General features: G+C 36.0%; 1 protein-coding gene across 2 annotated transcripts; it reads right to left on the bottom strand.

The window, feature by feature from the left end:
• Nucleotides 1-6,528: 6,528 nt before the first annotated feature.
• Nucleotides 6,529-21,010, bottom strand: LOC125649521 (angiogenic factor with G patch and FHA domains 1-like). Of its 2 annotated transcripts, none has more exons than XM_048877090.2 (12): nt 20,584-21,010; nt 19,544-19,605; nt 19,257-19,400; nt 18,568-18,870; nt 16,953-18,156; nt 15,238-15,395; nt 14,246-14,347; nt 13,943-14,099; nt 12,299-12,381; nt 11,889-12,019; nt 8,440-8,539; nt 6,529-7,302 (listed from the first exon to the last, which is right to left on the bottom strand). In XM_048877090.2, the coding sequence occupies exons 1-12, from the start codon at nt 20,891-20,893 to the stop codon at nt 7,096-7,098; spliced, it is 2,961 nt and encodes a 986-aa protein (XP_048733047.2). In that variant the 5' UTR covers nt 20,894-21,010; the 3' UTR covers nt 6,529-7,095. The 2 variants fall into 2 exon arrangements, with proteins under 2 accessions (XP_048733047.2, XP_056022574.1); XM_056166599.1 differs by lacking the exon at nt 16,953-18,156 and adding an exon at nt 18,204-18,282.
• Between the last annotated feature and the right edge of the window lie 355 nt (nt 21,011-21,365).

Consider the following 21,365-nt stretch of genomic DNA (forward strand, 5'->3'; position numbering starts at 1 on the left):
TCTCCATTAGAATAAAGGGCTCCAATAGAATAAAGGGCTCTCCATTATAATAAAGGGCTTTCTATTAGAATAAAGGGCTCTCCATTATAATAAAGGGCTTTCCATTAGAATAAAGGACTTTCCATTAGAATAAAGGGTTCTCCATTATAGTAAAGGGTTCTCCATTAGAATAAAGGGTTCTCCATTAGAATAAAGGACTCTCCAATATAATAAAGGGATCTCCATTATAGTAAAGGGTTCTCCATTAGAAATAGGGGCTCTCCATTATGATAGAGGGTTATCCATTATAATAAAGGGCTCTCCATTAGAATAAAGGACTCTCCAGTATAAACCAGAGTGACCTGGACTGGAAACTAACCAAGGATTTACATTTCAACGATTTTGGAAGAAGCTCTCTAGTATGACTGTTCTCAGATTCGTTACTTGGTGTCCACGAGGCAAGATATTTAAAAGGCATTAAAAGAAACAAGAGGCCCATGGGCCACATCGCTCACCTGAGTCACTTTGGCTTATATCTAAAGATTTTTCCTATTCGCATGTAAAACTTTGATCCCTACTGTGGCCCCAACCTATTCCCGGGGGCCACGATTTTTACAAAATTGAATCTGCACTATATGTCATGAAGCTTTCATGTAAATGTAAACTTCCCTGGCCATGAATTTTAAGAAGACGATTTTTAATGATTTTCCCTATATATTTGTATGTAAAATTTTGATCCCCTTCTGTGGCCCCATCTTACCCCCGGATACCATAAGTTTTACAAAATTCAATCTGCATTATGTCAGGAAGCTTTTGTGCAAATGTAAACTTCTTTGGCCTAATGGTTCTTAAGGAAAACATTTTTAAAGATTTTTTCTATTTATTAAGTTATGTAAAACTTTGATCCCCTATTGTGGTCCCATCCTAACCCCAAGGGTCATAACTTGAATCTGCTCCATGTTGGGAAGCTTTCATGTAAATTTCCACTTTCCTGGCCCAGTAGTTTTTGAGAAGATTTTCCCTATGTATTTGTATGTAAAACTTTGATCCCCTATTGTAGCCCCATCCAACCCCCGGGGGCCAAGATTTTAACAAACTTAAATCTGCATCATGTAAGACAGCTTTCATGTAAATTTCAGCTCTTCTGGCCTAGTGGTTCTTGAGAAGATTTTTAAATGACCCCACCCTATTTTTGTGATTATCTCCCCTTTGAAGGGGACATGACCCTTTGTTTGAACAAACTTTAAAGCTCTTCACCTAAGGATGCTTTTGGCCAAGTTTGGTGATAATTGGCCCAGTGGTTCTTGAGAAGAAGTCGAAAATATAAAAAGTTTAACGACGGACAACAGGCGATCAGAAAAGCTCACTAGGTGAGCTAAAAATACAGATGTACATTTTGACTACGATATCCATGAAGCCAGAACCCGCGACCCATGAATTTTACAATTTTGGTACAGGCTGCTTTAATCATTATTACATGCAATGTGTACTTGGTTTGGTTTGTCAAGAATTAAAAAAAAAATCATTTTCAGTAATCGCCAAGTCGTCGGTTTGTTCATTCGTTAACTGTCAATGTGATCACGGATACTGCATTGCCGGTTAGTTTACCGAGGTAGTGGAAGAGTTCTGATTTGTCAAGAGCAGTATACCCACGTTCTATCTCCCGCTAACTTTTGCTCGTAAACTCAGCGCTTGGCCGAATCACGTCATACACATTCACAGATAACCTCGGGTGAGAATGGAGTGTACATTTCAACCGTAGTTTGCGACGATGGCCCCGGGCGCCTTAGGGCCTGAACCCCTGACCTATGGATTTCACATTTAGATAGAGAGCTTATGGACATCATTATCATGCATTCAGTTTAATGGACGTAGAGATTTTCTAAGATTTACATCGTATTCACTTTAAGGTCCTGCCCTAGGGCCTGAACCCTACCCAGGGGCCATGAATTTGACAATTTTGATATAGGGCTTCGTGGACATTATAACCATGCATGAAGTTTTCCTCCCACATGTGTGGGAGTAGAGATGATTTTTTAAATCATATTTGGTCCTACCCATGAGGCCCCAGGGGTGGTAGGGTAATAAATTCCGCAATTCATATTCCTCTTATTCCAGAGATGCTTCACTCCAAAAATGCTAACAATTGGCTTGTAGTTTTCAAGAAGTTAAAAATGTATAATTTTAATGCACGCACCATGACGGGTAAAATATGGAACGCTGTTACTGCCTTATAGTGTAAATCAGCCTCACGTTATGTAGATACATCTTTATGTTATGTGGTTACATCATTACGTTATGTGGTTACATCATTATGTTATGTGGTTATATCATTATGTTATGTGGTTACATCATTACGTTATGTGGTTACATCATTAAGTTATGTCGATACCCCTCTATGTTATGTGGTTACATCATTATGTTATGTGGTTACATCATTACGTTATGTGGTTACATCATTAAGTTATGTTGATACCCCTTTATGTTATGTGGTTACATCATTAAGTTATGTCGATATATCTTTATGTTATGTGGTTACATCATTACGTTATGTGGTTACATCATTACGTTATGTGGTTACATCATTACGTTATGTGGTTACATCATTATGTTATGTGGTTACATCATTACGTTATGTCGATACATCGTCATGCTATGTGGTTACATCATATCATTATGTTATGTGCAAACATCATTATGTTAAATGATAAACTTTCAAGTGATCGAGATTGATACAGATGCAAAATGGCGCTCAAATCCAATGAAATGGGCCGGTATCACAGACAATTGCATCGCTTGGGGGTCGAATTTACTATATAAAGAGTAAAGGTATAGAACTCTAAATATAGGGTACCCAAGTTAACCGATGTAAAAACAATAAATTAATTGATATAAAATTCTACTTTGTATTTTAATTTATTCATACATAACCAATCTACATTACTACCAAAGTCCATCCCGAAATTCCGTATACTTCCCAAGATATGCAGAAATGAACTCGGAAAAATGCCTATTATTTTTTGGTTGACCTTTAGCTGGGCCCTGACACTATACGACTACACAGAGTGTTTGAGCATTGCAACAAGCTATCAAATAGAATGTGCAGCATAAAATATCATTAAATTGCCTGTGGCCGGTATGTGCCATTTTAAAATTTGTCGTCTTTCCGTTATTTCGAGGCGAAAAGACGACAAAATGACCATTAGCGACTGTTTCAAGTAAATGATATGAAATAAACGCGGAGAAATCATTTGCCAATTGCATACTGATCGAATGAAATACACAAAGAGCATCGTATACATACAACACATTCAAATCTTGTAAAATACACTACATACACATAAGTATTAGCATGCTTGCCTAGAAAACGCATTAATAAATGCGGATAGCTATTTACATGTAGATGCTCTTTATTCTGATAAATCTACGAAACAAAATAATAATCTCCATTTTCATCTCAACAGTTACAATACGTTGTGATTCCATTATACAGACTGCAACACACTGGACCCACAGGCACTTAACATATGAACACTACTACCCCCCTCCACAACAGGGTGTTGCTAAAACGCGGAGCGAAAAAGAAATTAAGAATTAGAATGATAGATGTAGCAAAGATACATGTAACCCCAAAAATCGGAAGAAAATACTTTCTTATGATTAAAATCATATTTGTTTTTTTGGAATTGATTTACAAGCGATATAACAATTTTATCTTAAAATACTGCATCATAAATTGATTAAGCGAAACGTTTGTATAAGAATTTACAAAGCGTTTTACAAGAATTTTGAAATGTCGGCATTGAAAGCAAGGAGCGACACCTATGGGCAGAGAATGGAAAGAACACACGTACTTTATATGCCCCCCCCCCCCGTGGCAAAACGTCATTAACGCACATTTACACATATATAATATCGTGCATACTTACAACGGAGTGTGTTATGTATATAACAACGTCAATTCAAGATCTTATTGATATATCATTTTTTTAACTAACAGGGACTTTTTGACCGCTGCACCCCAATCCTAAATATGGAGGACTTCTAGCAGTTTATTTCTAAACTAAATACTTGCATCTTTATATTTAGATTAATAATGATCATTGATGTGACCTTTTAATTCCATTCAAGCATAAATTGTCTGTTAGTCGTTTGGTTATTTCATATCTATTCAATGGATCGTAAACTTCACCTTAGTTTTTATTGGTTCTGTTTCAATTTTTCTTTCCAGCTGTATCTCTTTGGGTTCAACACTAATCCGCAGGATATCGGTAAATATAAGAACTTTCACATCAATTCATTACAAATGAGGCAAACCTTTTTAGACACACCGGACTCGTTCGCATTAAAATTTGATGTGATACATAAATACATATATAATACCAGGTGTAGAACTAAATTACGAATATAAGCAAGTTCGATTAAAGAAGGTTATGTTTGGGGAATTTGTTGAAAAAAATTATTTAATCTTTTACAATGTTGTTTTCTGGTGGTTGTGGTGGTGGGGTTATTTGTTGGATATAAAATTTGAAAATTAAAGTCTTTTTCAGTATGATTTTTTTTTTCTTTATGAATATTTTTCATGGTGAGTTAATGATTTTAACATACATATCCATTAGTATGAAGTATATAAAACGGTGGATTCTGTGGATGAACCCCGCTCTCTCTGTAATTTCTGCTTCCCTTGTTAATGTTAAACCTTTTATTTTGCAAAATGCTGACCACCTCATAACATTATTGCATACAATATTTTCCGTTCCGTGTTTTAGCAACACCCTTCACAATATTAAGTTTGATCTATATTAGGCAAAGGGTTCTAAAAATAACAAGCATATTGCATGGCAATACCATAGTCCCCTACCGGTTGCAAAAATTACGGTACCACAACACTATTCAAAGTTCATTATGATGGTTATGGTAAAAGACCAGGATAGGAATGGTGGGAAATCAACTCATTAACAGAGGCGGATTTAAAGGGGGGGGGGGGGGGGGGGGGGGGGGGGCAACCGGTGCCACCCCCCTTCCCATAATTTTAAATTTTTCAAATTTAAGGTAAATCATGGTACCTTGTTTAGAAAATGTACTAAACGATAAAAGAAGCAATAATTTCTTCCACTCCCTGAGAAATAAAGAACAAAATCTTTTAATTTCTTGAATTACTTTATTGGGAGAACTTAATTTTTTGCAAAAACCTTTAAAATTTCCGTCATTTTATTAATTTCACTTTATAAAAAATGATGGGAAATAGTACAAATGACTAAACAGGAAACATATTCCTGGATCTGCCCCTGATTAACCCAAGTCAATAAACTGAAAGATAGGTGATCATGAATAATTTAGCTATATTGTTGTATTACTATGCTAGAAGTTTTAATGAGTGTAGTACTCTTATCTACAGAGATAAGAAACTTGGATGTAAACTGATAATTCATGCTATTTTTCTAAGTCCAAGGGCCATAACTTAATGAAAAATCAACGGACCAAGACGAAATTCAAATTTGATCTGTAACTTGTTATGGCAAAGCAACATACCAAAAAAATCAAATAAATATTTGCAAGAACAGAGGAAAAAGTGCAGAAAACTGAACTGACGGACAGACAGATGGATAGCAAACCTAAAGTCCCCTTCGATTTGGTTGGTAGGGGACTAATAAACAGTATTACCTATATCCAGAGTGGGTCTCCTTCGATTTCGTCGGTAGGGGACTAATAAGCAGTATTATCTATATCCAGAGTGAATTAATCTAAATTCAAAATAAAAAGGAGTCATAACACAAAATTTTGAGCAATGGGGGTCATCTACTCTTAACAGGAGAAGATGGGGTGGGGTGGGGGGGGTGGGGGGTGTTATAGGTGTTCCAACTTTGATGTCTGTTCACAAGGTATTAGGTGGACAATATTTTCTTATGTCCAAAGTAGTTTGACCCTTGACCTCAAAATCAATAGGGTCATCTACTTCTTTTATCAGAGTACCAAGTATGATGTCTGTCAAGCAAAGAATTCTCAAGATATTGAGTAGACATTATCTTCCTATGTCCACAGTAGATTGAACATTGACCATGTGACCTTTAAATCATTACGGTCCATCTACACATTAAGGAAAACCAGTACATGTTTGATGTCTGTCTGGCAAGGGAATCTTAAGAAATTGAGCAGTCAACTGAGCAGGTGACTAGTGCAAACCAAGACCCCCCTCTTTCTTGGGGGGGGGGGGATAATTAAAAATTATTTATTTCATTTCAGTATAACTAAATAATTGCAAGTAGTAATGGCAAGCAATTTATATATATTCCAAATGAAATATCTTTCCTGGAATGAAAATAAATCATGTAATTGGGACTAGGATGGCCAACCATACTTGGATGCCTGTTCTTGAAACACCATATAGTGTATTACATGGACCCATGTACTCTATAATCTTCAATGCTTATTTCCTTATCATTTTACTTCCACACAAATTAAGTGTTCATACGGTGAGAGGAGCATATGTTTCAGCCTTGGCTTGTGACGATGTTAAAGCAATAAAATAAAAATAAATGCAAACAAATATTAACGTCTCAATATGTGCATGTACACATACGTTTACTTGAAAATGCAAATTATAACAAACAACAAAAAAGAATTGACCATATTTCACTCCTACGAAACCAGTAATACTCAGCTATGCTGCCTTTCAGTGTTGTATTTACAGGAGGACATCATTAATTTTAGGAGGACATCATTACTTTTCAATATTGTTGACCAATATTGAACATGCTAGGCAGAGCTAGGTTTTCATAGCTTTTCAGATTGTATGGACCAACATGCATTTTGTAGTATTACAAGCATTCGACCACAAACTATCAACTTCTAGAAATTCTTCATGCTCTTCATAATTCATAAAAACTCTCATAACAGAGAGTCCGGTGTAGGTTTACAATGCATATAAACTTTCATTCTGAGAGTCCGGTGTAGGTCTATAATTCATATAAACTTTCATTCTTAGAGTCCGGTGTATTTTCTAGAAGGTGTACACCATCAGGAATACAAGCTTTCTTCTTACAACAGGTTCCTGTCCCACTTTCTATGAACAACTTTCAGCTCTGTAATCAACTTCTTTTCCATTGCTTCCTTGCTCTACAGTGAGTCTTTGGGTTTTAGCTTGCTGCTTCTGACCCATGCAGGAGTTGGCATTTGTTTCTCAGCCAGAGCTTTCCTGTATCGTTTCTGCGCCTCCAGCCATCGTTTGCTTTTATTTGTGGTCTCGATATTGTCCAAAGAACTTGCGCATGCTTCAGTTGATCCTAAACCTGCTTTCTGGTTTACACGGAAACTCACAGAAACCTAAGAACAGTCCAAAACTTTGTGAGAAATATTGATCAATTTCAATATTTCTTTTGAGAATTACCAAAATGAAGCTGATACTATTAGAACCAAGCAGAAAGATGGTCATTTACTAAATGAAAGCATAGATTCACAATAAATTGTTAGCTAGATTGTGCACATATCATATAAAACTTAAACTTAAAAACAACCCAATACAGATACACAGTGTGTTCCAATAATGTAAAATTACAGGGGTGTGGATCTATAATGTGTTACAATAATGTAGAATGACAGGGGTGTGGATCTATGTGTTACAATAATGTAGAATGACAGGGGTGTGGATCTACAATGTGCTACAATAATGTAGAATGACAGGGGTGTGGATCTATAATGTATTACAATGATGTAGAATGACAGGGGTGTGGATATATGTGTTACAATAATGTAGAATGACAGGGGTGTGGATCTACAATGTATTACAATAATGTAGAATGACAGGGGTGTGGATCTATAATGTATTACAATAATGTAGAATGACGGGTGTGGATCTACAATGTATTACAATAATGTAGAATGACAGGGGTGTGGATCTATGTGTTACAATAATGTAGAATGACAGGGATGTGGATCTATAATGTGTTACAATAATGTAGAATGACAGGTGTGGAGGATCTATGTGTTAAAATAATGTAGAATGACAGGGGTGTGGATCTACAATGTATTACAATAATGTAGAATTACAGAGGTGTGGATCTATAATGTATTACAATAATGTAGAATGACAGGGGTGTGGATCTATAATGTGTTACAATAATGTAGAATGACGGGTGTGGATCTATAATGTATTACAATAATGTAGAATGACAGGGGTGTGGATCTATAATGTGTTGCAATAATGTAGAATGACAGGGATGTGGATCTATAATGTGTTACAATAATGTAGAATGACAGGGGTGTGGATCTATAATGTATTACAATAATGTAGAATAACAGGGGTGTGGATCTATAATGTATTACAATCATGTAGAATGACAGGGGTGTGGATCTATAATGTGTTACAATAATGTAGAATGACAGGGGTGTGGATCTATAATGTATTACAATAATGTAGAATGAGGAAGATTTGGATAATGTTTTACAATAATGTGCACTTACAGGATCCTGAATGCCGGAGTTGTCCTTCCCTAAGCTCTCCCCTTCACTCCAGCCCATTTTCTTCAGAAGTCTGTGTCCCACATTATTTTCTGTGATGGGTCTAAAAAACAAAATACAAGAGAATGAATATAACACAAACAAACCACGATAGGAGATAAATAGACCAAGAGGCCAACAGGCCTTATCGGTCACCGGAATACTAGTGCAAAAGTATCACTACTTCCACAGGCCTTATCGGTCACCGGAATACTAGTGAAAAAGTATCACTACTCCCACAGGCCTTATCGGTCACCTGAATACTAGTGAAAAAGGATCACTACTTCCACAGGCCTTATCAGTCACCAGAATACTAGTGCAAAAGTATCACTTCCACAGGCCTTATTGATCACCAGAATACTAGTGAAAAAGTATCACTACTCCCACGGGCTATTAAATCTATAAAAAAAAAATTCCCGTTCTGAATATCTAAGCTAAATTCTAATGTTCAGCAACAGTATAAACAAGATGTGTTCTTAAAACTTCACTACCCGTAAAAGTGCATACACTGATAAAAGGCTTTAAATAATAGGTGTATTAACATTAATACATCAAAAGATATGACTAATTTGGACCCATCCTAAAGTCATAACCCTAGGTTGTGAAATTCACCATTTTTTGTACATCCCTTTCTGCTTAATTCCTAAGTATGCATTTATATTTTATACAGTATCAGCAAACTTACAATAAATACTGTATACTAAGTTTGGCCCCACCCTGGGGTCAGAACCCCTACTCTGGGGATCATCAAATTTACAATTTTGGTAAAAGACTACCTGCTTTATCCATTTAGTTTCAATTTAGTATCAATAGCACTAAAGAAGATGTTATTTAAGTGTTTTACACATAAACACTATATACCACATTTGGCCCCAACCTGGAGTCAGAACTCCTACCCAGGGGATCATGAAATCTACAATTTTGGTAGAGGTCTTCCTGCTCTACTTCACTAATTATTTAGTTTTTCTTACATGTGTGCAGTTCTTGAGAAGATTTTTGAAAATTGGTCTATATGGGGCAGTTTTTGCCCTGCCCCTAAGGCCCCAGGGGTGCTGGAATCCTGAAATTTACAATTTATGTTCCCCTTGTTCCAAATATGTTTCATACCAAATTTGAAAAGAATTGGAATGATAGTTATCAAGTAGTTTAAAATGTATATTGTTCACACATTTAATAACTTACCATTTTGGCCCCACCCTGATACCAAAACCCCTACCCCTGAGATCATCAAATTTATAATTTTGGTAAAGGACTACCTGTTCTTTCTAAATATCTATTTACTTTCAATTTAATATCAATAGCATTATAAAAGAAGATGTTATTTAAGTGTTTTACATGTAAACACTATATACCAAGTTTGGTCCCACTCTGGGGCCAGAACTCCTACCCCAGGAATCATGAAATTTACAATTATAGTAGAGGCTTTCCTGCTCTACATCACTATGCATTTAGTTTCTCTTACACATGTATGGTTCTTGAGAAGATTTTTGAAAATTGGTCAATATTGGGAAGTTTTTGTCCCGCCCCATGGACCCCAGGGGTGCTGGAGTCCTGAAATTTACAATTTATGCCCCCCTTGTCCCAATGATGCTTCATACCAAATTTAAAAATAATTGGAATGGTAGTTATTAAGTAGTTAAAAATGTTCAATTGTAAACGCATGACGGACGACAACCAATTGCACTAGGTCACCTGAGTTTACTCAGGTGACCTAAAAACCCGGTACACGTAAAACCTGATAAACATAAGACATGAAACCATAAAAAGAAAACCTGGTTCAATATGCATTTAATACAATAAGATACACATAGTTACCAACCTCCGACATGCAAAAAGAGGGTCATGGAAGGCAAAAAATCTGGTTATATTGTGCAACAGCATTCACGACATACATGTATCTATTAGGATTATATATGTTATAAGTATTTATGTTTCAAAAATATTTGCAACAAAAATGTGTTTAATGTGTACTATTTTATTGAAGAGAAGCATTGTAACTGATACTGGCACATTTTGAATTTTTCAAGACTGATATATAAAAAGCAGGACATAGATTTATTCAATGTACATGATAAGAGAGGGCATTTACGGTTTCATTGTATAGTTCAAATCCGAATTCAGTGTGTATTTTCTTTACAATATTAACAATTATAAGATGATGGCAAGAATTACGACAGTAATTAGATGACTTTTGTGTTAAGTATTTTTACATGATTTTGCGTTTGGCACGTGTTGTCAGATTATATTTAGATCCAGACCTGATAGACAAGTGCGAGTTACACAAAGGACAATAAGCTTCATGCTGCCCTCAATCAATAACTTTTTTATCCATGTAAAGTAGTTTTTCCAGATTTGTTGGTAGGTACTTAAGTATCGCTTTCTTTTAGTTGGCTTGTCTGCTGACCCTGATAAGGATCTCCTCATGGTGGAAGCCATTTTACATAATGACTTTAATCCCTGATTTGTCAAAACAACTCACAGATAATTGTTAACACCTGCTTTGATAACTTATCTGTGATGTACATGACCATCAGCATTGTTTACATAGATCCAAGCTTGTGTTGCAAACTGGAAATTACACGCGCGATCTAATATTTACAAAACCCAATCCAGAAATTAGGTGAAACATATGACCCACCAGGTCATAATAAATAATCGGGTTACAGGTAGAAAAATCGGATGTAATCCAACAAAATCGGGTTAGTTGGCAACTATGAAGATACATGCACCATACAATAAGATACACACTCAATAAGACAATATAAAATAACATGGGTAATGTAGAAACATTCTGACACTGCTCCAAATCATATATTTGAATTGAGGCAAGGCCTCACCCACCTGATGAGTCACTACTTTATTGAGGCAAGGCCTCACCCACCTGATGAGTCACTACTTTATTGAGACCAGGCCTCACCCACCTGATGAGTCATTACTTTATTGAGGCCAGGCCTCGCCTACCTGATGAGTCACTACTTTATTGAGGCCAGGGCCTCATCCACATGATGATGATTGCCACTTTTGTGTTACGTGGAAACAAAGACTGGGGCCTCATCCACCTGAAGATGATTGTCACTGCTCTATAATACCTCTCACCAACCTGAAGAAGACTATCATTGTTACCTGAAAAATGAGGTCGGACCAATCCACCTTAGGAAGATTGTCACTAAGCCATTGCCTCATCCACCTGATAAGGATTGTCACAACTTCATGTTACCTGTAACTAGGTCATGCCTCATCCACCTGATGAGGATTGTCACAATTTCATGTTACCTGTGAACCGAGGCTGGGGCCATATCGACCCGATAAGGATTGTTACCTGTGAACCGAGGCTGGGGCCATATCGACCCCGATAAGGATTGTTACCTGTGAACCGAGGCTGGGGCCATATCGACCCTGATAAGGATTGTTACCTGTGAACCGAGGCTGGGGCCTCATCCACCTGATGAGGATTGTCACTGCCCTTTGTCTGCCTCCTCTCTTCAGCCCTGTTTCGGTAATTTGAATCACTTACAGCTTGACTGTTTTCTACATAAGCAGCATTCTGGAATCACAGAACAAAATCATTCTGTAAGTCTTAATTTTATAAAAACAAATCATTTACACATTACGTATATAGTAAAACTTTACACTAATTAAATGTGCTTGTGAACTGAGATAAAAATTACAAATTAGCCTCATTAAAGAATACAAAGAAAAGTATGCTAAAATAGTGTCAGAGAAAGTGTTCATGTTATATCCAGATTCCATAAAGCAAGATTTAGATATGGATGCAAATGAAAAGATGATACTAATAACATCGTAAGCTGCACAAATTAAAAACCTTCAGTCCATATTTCTTCTTAATTTGATTTAGTTCTTGTCTTGCTTGTTTTTTCTTCTCCTCTTTGGTCAATATTGGAATATCTGAATTTACAAAAAAAGAATAAACTGTATAGGGTGAAAATAAATCGTGGTGGAAATTTTTGCTATATTTGCGGTTGAGACAAATCCGCGTATTTAAGAAACCGTGAAGATTATTATTTTTATTATTCTTTAATACATCTAATGTGTTGTTAAAAGGGGGGGGGGGGCTTATAGTGATTCAAATACGCGAAATTATGAACCCGCGAATGTGTCTAAAATTAACAAAAAACGCAAAAATTCCAACTCGTAAAATTATTCCCCAATACAGTATACAAATAAACAAATATGTCCCACTTCAGCACACAGATCTTTGTTGAGCAGATAATATCATTTATAGAAAAGGTAACCCATTAAGTGTAAAATACTTTTCTTCCATAGGCCCTTTGTATGTTTACAAATCTGTTACAATATATAGCATATCATAATTTCACATATAAATGAAACAGAAACTACATAATTACAAGGTGATGATATGATCACAAATTTCCGAAACAATCTGTACACACCTGCTATTAATGAATTTGTCGGTGTTTCTTTTGGAAATGGATAAAACTGGTGACGTTTTATATTCAACATTGAGAACATTTGATTCATTACTGTTGAGTTTGTATCATGCTAAGGCCATCATTAAAAATATTTTTGTTTGATGTACTCTGACCCACATTTTCCAAGGTGGGTCGGTAGGTAGGGGTTTTTTTTTTTTTTTTTTTTTTAACGTCATGAAATTTTTTAATATTTTCTTTTAAAATAAGGAGAATTTTGTATTTTTCAAGGAAACCGGGGAAAAAAATGAAATTTTAAATTGCCGGAAAAAAATGATCGGGTAGGAGCAAATTTGACGGGTCGGTCGGAGTACATCAAACAAATCAATTTTTATTTTGGCCTAACTGCAACAGACTCTAAATTTACAATTGGTGTTTAAATTGATCGATTTTGTGAAGTAATGAATGTCTGCTGTGAAATAAAAAAAAAAACACCACTGACATGCATTTTCTAATGAGGAATGAAAATTCTGACAATTCAATCTCATTATATTCCTTTCCTCATCTGAACACAGAGTAAAACAGCTTCACCGAGTCAACTATTTTGGATAATATCCCAGAAATATGGAGCATCTTCTGCTGTCTCAGGACATGTCTGCTTATTATCTCCTCCCTTTACTACAACCCTGACTGGTTTTGCCGAGATCGAAATGCTGCTTAATTCCGGCCCATAATTGGCTTGCATGTAATGTTGTCTATACCTGACCCTTATTTTGTTGCCTGATCTAGATTTGTTCCACCTTTCGACAAAGTGCTGTCTGGATTTGAAACAAGTTTGCAATATTAACTGTATTTGACTCATCTGTTGTTGCTTCACTGGATTTAAATGATCTTGTTTGCTGAATTGTCTGAAGTTATTTGCTAAACTTGAAAAGCTGCCTGGACCCGACCTACCATTTTCTGAGCTTGAAATGCTGCCTGGACCCGACCTACCTTTTGTTTTCTGAGCTTGAAAACCTGCCTGGACCTGACCTACCTTTCGTTTTCTGAGCTTGAAATGCTGCCTGGACTTGACCTACCTTTTGTTTTCTGAGCTTGAAAAGCTGCCTGGACTTGACCAGGTTCACACTGGTCACAAGTTTCATTGCCATAATGGATGTGCAGGAAAAACCTCGTACAACCTATCTGTACCGAGTCACCGTGACTGACAGGGACAGAGCTGCTGCTACACTTAGGCTGTAATAGAACATACAGTTTTATACACAGTCATCACAGTACACGCATAAATATTAAATATCACAGGAACATGTCAAGCTCAGACACACATTTCATCAATTCTAATATTGTAAACATTCATAAAGAGAGTTTAATTTAGTTCTTACTTCTGATATTCTCTGTTCATTGAGAAATGTTCCATTCTGACTTCCAAAGTCAATCAGATGGTACTGATGTGTGTCATAGTCGTATTTTAACTGTGCATGGATCTATAACCAAACAGAAACACCCAGCAATTAGCAACCAGTGACGCTTCAAGTACAAAATCCAGCAACTTCATACTATAGTTTGTGAAAAGGCCTCTTATGTGGGAATGTCGGTGCCAAAATATAGTCCCAAAAAGAGGTTTCATTTAATGTCCCAAGTTTTAAACAGCAGATAAAATCAAAACAATGACAAAATACTGTAGATTCCTTATTTTACTTCGTCATGAATTTACGTGTGGTCTGTTAATCCCGTGAACATGAATTTACGTGTGGTCTGTTAATCCCGTGAACATGAATTTACGTGTGGTCTGTTAATCCCGTAAACATGAATTTACGTGTGGTCTGTTAATCCCGTGAACATGAATTTATGTGTGGTCTGTTAATCAAGAGTTTTTACATGTATTTTAACGAAATTACGTGATAATAAATTCCTCACATATATTTAGGAATCTACAGTGAGGTATTTAGGAATCTACAGTGAGGTATTTAGGAATCTACAGTGAGGTATTTAGGAATCTACAGTGAGGTATTTGTGATTTTACATATTAGAAATAAATTTTTATCCTTCCAAAGGAAAAACCTGCTGGTAAATGTATGTAATATTGTATCACTCTTTAGTTTGGTAAGAATCGGAGAAATATAAGTACAACTTAAGTCTGGTGAGAATCGGAGAAATATAAGTACAACTTAAGCCTGGTAAGAATCGGAGAAATAAAAGTACAACTTAAGCCTGGTGAGAATCGGGGAGATATAAGTACAACTTAAGCCTGGTGAGAATCGGGGAAATATAAGTACAACTTAAGCCTGGTGAGAATTGAGGAAATATAAGTACAACTTAAGTCTGGTGAGAATCAGGGAAATATAAGTACAACTTAAGTCTGGTGAACACTGACCCTGCTGATGTTGTTATCCGGAATGATGATGACATTTCCGATATTCTTCTCTCTCCCTATCGTTCCACCATCGCAAGTGATTATAAACAGTGATCCATAATCCAGTTGATCCGAGTCTGTCACAATCAGTCGAATGCATGGCGGGTACGAATGTGGATCTAAGTTCAAAAAGAAAATTCAAGATCACATAGATTGTCATTATAACATTACCATCCAGAGGTCTTCTAGTCATGTTACAGACACTCATCAAGAACTTCTCAAGATCGAACATTTGAGAGATTGAGAGTAAATTTGCTTAGTTATATATAGAGAAAAATCAGGACCATAATTTCACTTTGAGAGATCAAGAACTTTCAATTAAGAGATCGAAGTTTGAGTCATCGAGAGTCACCTGTAGTAGTATACTTTCGCTAAACTTCTATGTTCAAAAGGGGCAAAACTCCAAGAACAACTAGAGTACCGCAAACGGTACAACATACACCCGTCTGACATTCAGTGCAATATCTGTATCCATGATCAAATGATAAGAAAAAGTCTAGAAAACTATTTGACCTACTTTTAGTCCTAAAGTAGGTCACGGTGCACCAATCACGTTGAAATGTAAACTGATCATACTGATTAGGTATTTCTCCCAGGGAGATTGTGACAAAATTTTAGGGTAATATCTGTATTCATAACGGAAAAAAATCTGGAAAACTTTGACCTACTTTTATCCCTAAAGTAGGTCATGGTGCACCAATCCAGCTGAAATGCAAACTGAACTTATATTCCACTGAGAGTAAGCTTTAATATGACTAAATCTTAGGCCAATATCTTACATCTGTAACAAAATCAAGGTTGACTTTTAACCTTGAGAAATAATATGCATCCTGTTTGGCATAAAGTGTATGTGTACCAAGTTTGATGATCTTAGCCCCAACAGTTCAATTTGTATCCTGCCTACAAGATTTTCTTACTAAGTGATACTACAACCTCGACCTTTGACATTGAAGAACAAAAGGTATCATGATCCTCCACTTGGCACGAGGAGTATGTGTACCAAGTTTGATGATCCTGGCCACAATAATTTGATCTGTATTCTACCTACAAGGTTTTCCCATTAACAGAAACTACAACCTTGACATTTCACCTTGAAAAACAATAGGCATCTTCCTCTCAATATAATGATCAAATGTACCAAGTTAGTTAGAAGACCCTGGAGCTTACGATTCATTTCTATCAGGTCTAGACAGATGGACAGACAGAGAAGTCTTTGACAGGCGTATAAAAAATCAAATAAGATTTCCTGTGAATATACACATCTACACAGTATTTCCATATCAAATACAAAGTTATATGAAATTCTGTTCAGCGGTTTCAGAGGAGTTGTGCTCTGCAGCTGTGAAACAGTTTCAGTAGTATATTTAATTTCAGCCATATTCCTATGTTCAATTATGCCCCATAACTCCCAGTAAAAATTTAATCAGAATTTTCTTTGAATGTGTATATCTATAGGGTAAAGTTTCATAAAATTCTGTTAAACAGTTTCAGAGTTGTGCTGAAAAGTATGTAAGTATTTTTGAAACACCATAAAAATATTCTTGTCTTATATACTATTTTCCTGATTATTTAAAATAAATTTTTGGTGTAATACAGTTCAAGAATATTAAGAAATCCAAGTAAATTTGCATAAAATTAAACTTTCAGACTTGTTGTATTTACAACCCAGTAAACACCTTGATCCTCTCCATTGTCCTCTTCCTGGATCATGTCCTCATCCGAGCTTCCATCACTCTCCTCCGAGCTCTCTGTTAACTCGCCCGACTCAAGTTCAGACTCACTCGTACAAAGCGAGCCAATGTCCTCACTCTCAGATATTTCATCACAAGATTGACCTTCATCACACACAAGATTAGAGGTATTCCTTTTAGTTGAAATAGGAGAAACTGGCATATCAACATTTGATGAGCATTTCAATGTTGAATTCTGTTCCACCGATTTATTGTGATCGCTTAACATTGATTTGGAATCTTTTATCTTCGAGTCTTCGTCACTACAGGTTCCAACACTTTGACTAGTGCTTTGACCTTGATTATCATCACTGATTTCATTCTTAATTTTAATCACAAAATCATAATCTACAGCATTTTGTGTATCATCACTGAGGTTTCCCTGATAAAGTGTTTCCTCCTGAAGACTGATATGAATTTTACACTCAGTTTGGCCACAGTCCCTGCAGGCAGGAGTAGTACAACTGCCCACATAACTCCGACAATCCTCGACCTCTGTATCACCATTCTTCTCCAATTTACTGCCTGCCATGGTGTTGCTGACAGAACCCTGTATTAAGTTCGCCTGAGGACTACATGTGGAATTTTTGGTCGTAACACTGGAATCTGACACAACACAGTCAGAGTGAGTGCTAGTTTCCTCCATTAGAATGGAGGACCCGGATGTTGAGCATAGTTCATCACAACCAAACATACTATATCCTGTTTCAATCCTCTCCTGTTCTTCTCCATTGTTTGTTATGTAATTGAGCTCATCACTTTTCTCCATTTTCTCTGGAGATTCAAAACCACTACCTGTCCTCTGGGAAGATTTTAAACTACCTTGCATTTTTTTTTCTTCAAAAGCTTTCTTCATTAGCCTTATTTTCTCTCTCCTCTGTTTTCTGTTCAGTCCTTGTAGCTCAGCTTCACTGACCTGGAATTTGCTTTCCGATTCACTTTCTTCTATTGTATCCATATGGGAAGGACTTAAGGTTACAACACTCTCAGTGGAATAATTCACTTGGTTTTCCATCCCTGCTAGAATTTCACCATCCTCTATTTCAAACTTTGTGTCCTCTTTCCTAGTTTCACTTTCCCCATCCAAATTTTCCAACAATCCAGACTTTTCCTCATCATCTTCAACCTTTTGAGCTTTGCAAGTCTTTTCCTACAATGAAAAATAAATAAAACAAAACGTTATTAATAAATAGTTACCTGAGACATGAATATTCTGCAAGGCTGTTGTAACACTGTTTATCCTATTCTCTGGATGATTTTCAGCCATATCTTGGGCCTGTTTCAAAATAAAGGGACTCTTGTTTTAGTCTTTGAAATTTTATACAGTAATGAGCAAGGTAGGATAAGGAGCCCCATTTGGACCCTATTGTCCCCTTGAATTTCAAAATACCCTTAAAAATTGGCTTTAAAAATGAACAAGTTAGTTAAGGCCCTTATTCTACCCTCTCCTTCCCTATCCAAATGAGGAAAAAAAATTCTATAATCCTAGTATCAAAAGAGGAAAAACCCATACACAGAAAGACAGATAAATTGTTTAAAGCATGATAAAACTTTAATTAACCTTTTTAGCTTTATTTTTTCGTTTTTTATTTTTCTTGCTTGGTGTGGTAGCTGATGCAGCATTAGTCTCAGCTTCTGGTTCTCGGTAATCTTTGAACGAGTCCCGATCATTCTGTGCATCCGATTTGAGCGAGTCCTGGTGAGTCTGACTCTTATGATAATCCTGGGTACTTGCAGTGGTCGGTCCTCCGTTAGTGTCTTGTATGTAGGAGGGGTCAACTTGGGAATGGAAGACATAAGTCCCTGAGTAGGAATTGTATGTGTAATAGGTACCAGTGTAGGGGTCATAATGCATGGCGGTCTCCTGTGGGATCAGAATGATGGAAACACATCACTACATTGGCTCAACTGCAACTTGTTCACATATTAAATTTTAAAAAGAAAATAATGGGGGAAAAAAATTATATATGTAAGTCTATTTACAACGAACAACTAAAATCCTGGTCAAATTATATCAATATACTGTAAGAAAGTCTGTTTGAACAAATATGTCTATTTCAAATTATCAACATTATTGATTTCTGCATCCATACAAATTCAAGGAATTTTCATATACATGAATATGTTATAATAAACATTGGTAGCTATTCCCAATTATATGATTGATATACAAAAACATTTAATTTTCACAAAATTCCAACTCGATTAAATAAAAACACATCAGAGCTGTCCAATCAAAAATAGACTTACATGGTCATAATAATATCCACTGTTTTTGTCATAGTACAGCCCTGACGACTCATCATAAACATATCCCGTCTCTTGTACAGCTTCCTCAGCTGCTTGCTTTAGTTCATCCGCAATAGACAAGTTCTCAGGCTTACTGTTAGCATCCTGCAATACCAGGCACACCTCACCATTAGTGCATACTCTCAACTATAAATTATCCTTTAAACATGATAAAGCCATGTTTTAATTTTTTTTTAAGAATTCAATTTTTCAAAAAAGTACTTAATTAAACGTGTTTTTTAGCCAACCTGTTCATAGTTTTCACATGTGGTATTTTCATCACCTTGCCCACAAAGACTGCTTTTAATATCTGTTATAAAAGACAATTCAAATCAAATATGATGAAATATATCTACCCTTGGTATGTCTGATAAAACTGGTACAGATCAAATTAACCAAGTGAGTGACAAGATCTTGTAAAAATATTATTTCCATGGGCTTGAGGTAAAATACGAAGCTCCATCTTGGAATCAATTTCATTACCAAATACATACATGTATAACAAATAATAACTGCAACAGGATGCTGTTGTGTAAGTCTTCCAAACGTACACCAATTGAATCCCTACCGCAAATAGAGAGCTTTTTTCCCTATTTACAACTAACAGCAGTGATTTTTCTACATTTCTTAAAAGGGTCAGGACTGTGGTTTTCGAATTGGGAAAAAATGTCGACATTTCAGTCAAATTGGGAAAAATCAATTTTATCGTAAATAAGGTTTAAAATCATATCAAACATCATTTATATTATCTTTATTTTACACATCTAATTTTCTTTAACCTTCTAAAATCTTCAACTATTCTATATCCAAATCATAATTTCCATAACTCTTTGTTGAGTCGTATGTATATAATTCACATCGAATGTTTATATTTTTCAAATACATTTTTCTTTCATAATTTTATCATTGGGAAAAATGCAATCTATATTGGGAAAAAATTGACAATTTTTAGGAGGGGAAAGGGCCGAAATTCGGACTCAAAATGGGCCTTTAAAAAAGCACTGATCAAGATATTTCTTGTTTGCTAAGGCGGAAACTGGAGTGTGACATTGTGTCGATCTCATCCCAATAGAGCAATGTGATATCATGGTTGTCATATTGACATCATAGTGTAAGTGGTTCCTATAGCACTAACTACTACAAGATAAACAGGTACAGTATCTGTACTCGCCTAACAGTAGCACCGCCAACATATTTGTAATCGTAAAAGACACAATGTTCAGCTGTCCGAACCATGAAACGTCAACTACCTGTAGTGATATGAAGATCGCTCTAGATAATATCTTACCAAACTCTGCTTGCGTGCTAACGTCGGTTTTACGCTTGGCTTTACTCCTGAATTCATGAAGTTCTGAGCTGAGGCTGTGGATCTGTTTTCTCAGATCCTCGTTATAATCGTTAGCTTTCGTGAGCTGCCTTTGAGTTCTCTCCAATTTCTTTCGACATTCGATGAGATCGTTTTCTGTTTTTTGACATTGCTCACAGCCGTCTGCTGCTTGCGATTTGTACTCCGTGATCAGCGATCCTTCGGAGGCATTTGTTTCTTTTCTAGCATTGCACTCTGACTCTGTAACATCTGGGTTTATTAACCGAAACATGGTGGCTTACAACTAAGAAATGCATAGTCAAGTCAACCAAGAACACCTAAACAGGTTAAAGAAGAAGGAACGAAACATGACCGCCATCTTCTTTTTTACTGTAGGAATCTCGATCCCGATTAAATTAACTATAACTATGTGCCCCTAATATTTTCTTTATTATCAATTTTCTCTGACTAATTTTTTAAATCATTAAGTCACAGCGATAATTAAAGGACTATGATGTTTTTGAGACAAAGTTTTTTGTTTTCTTCTTCTTCTTCAAAATTTGCATTGATTATTTGTTGAATACAAATGCCTCATTTTCGTAGCTAAAAAAATAACTTTCGCAAGTAAACGCGTAATTTTCCCAAACAAACGCATAACTTTCGCGTTATAACGCAAACCTTTAATTCTTCACGCGTAACTTTCGCGATTTAACAGATAACTTTCGCGTTCGAAACTTTCGCGAATAAAAGCATAACTTTCGCGT

This window comes from Ostrea edulis, chromosome 5, assembly GCF_947568905.1.
Source record: "Ostrea edulis chromosome 5, xbOstEdul1.1, whole genome shotgun sequence".
Classification (NCBI taxonomy): Eukaryota; Metazoa; Mollusca; class Bivalvia; order Ostreida; family Ostreidae; genus Ostrea; species Ostrea edulis.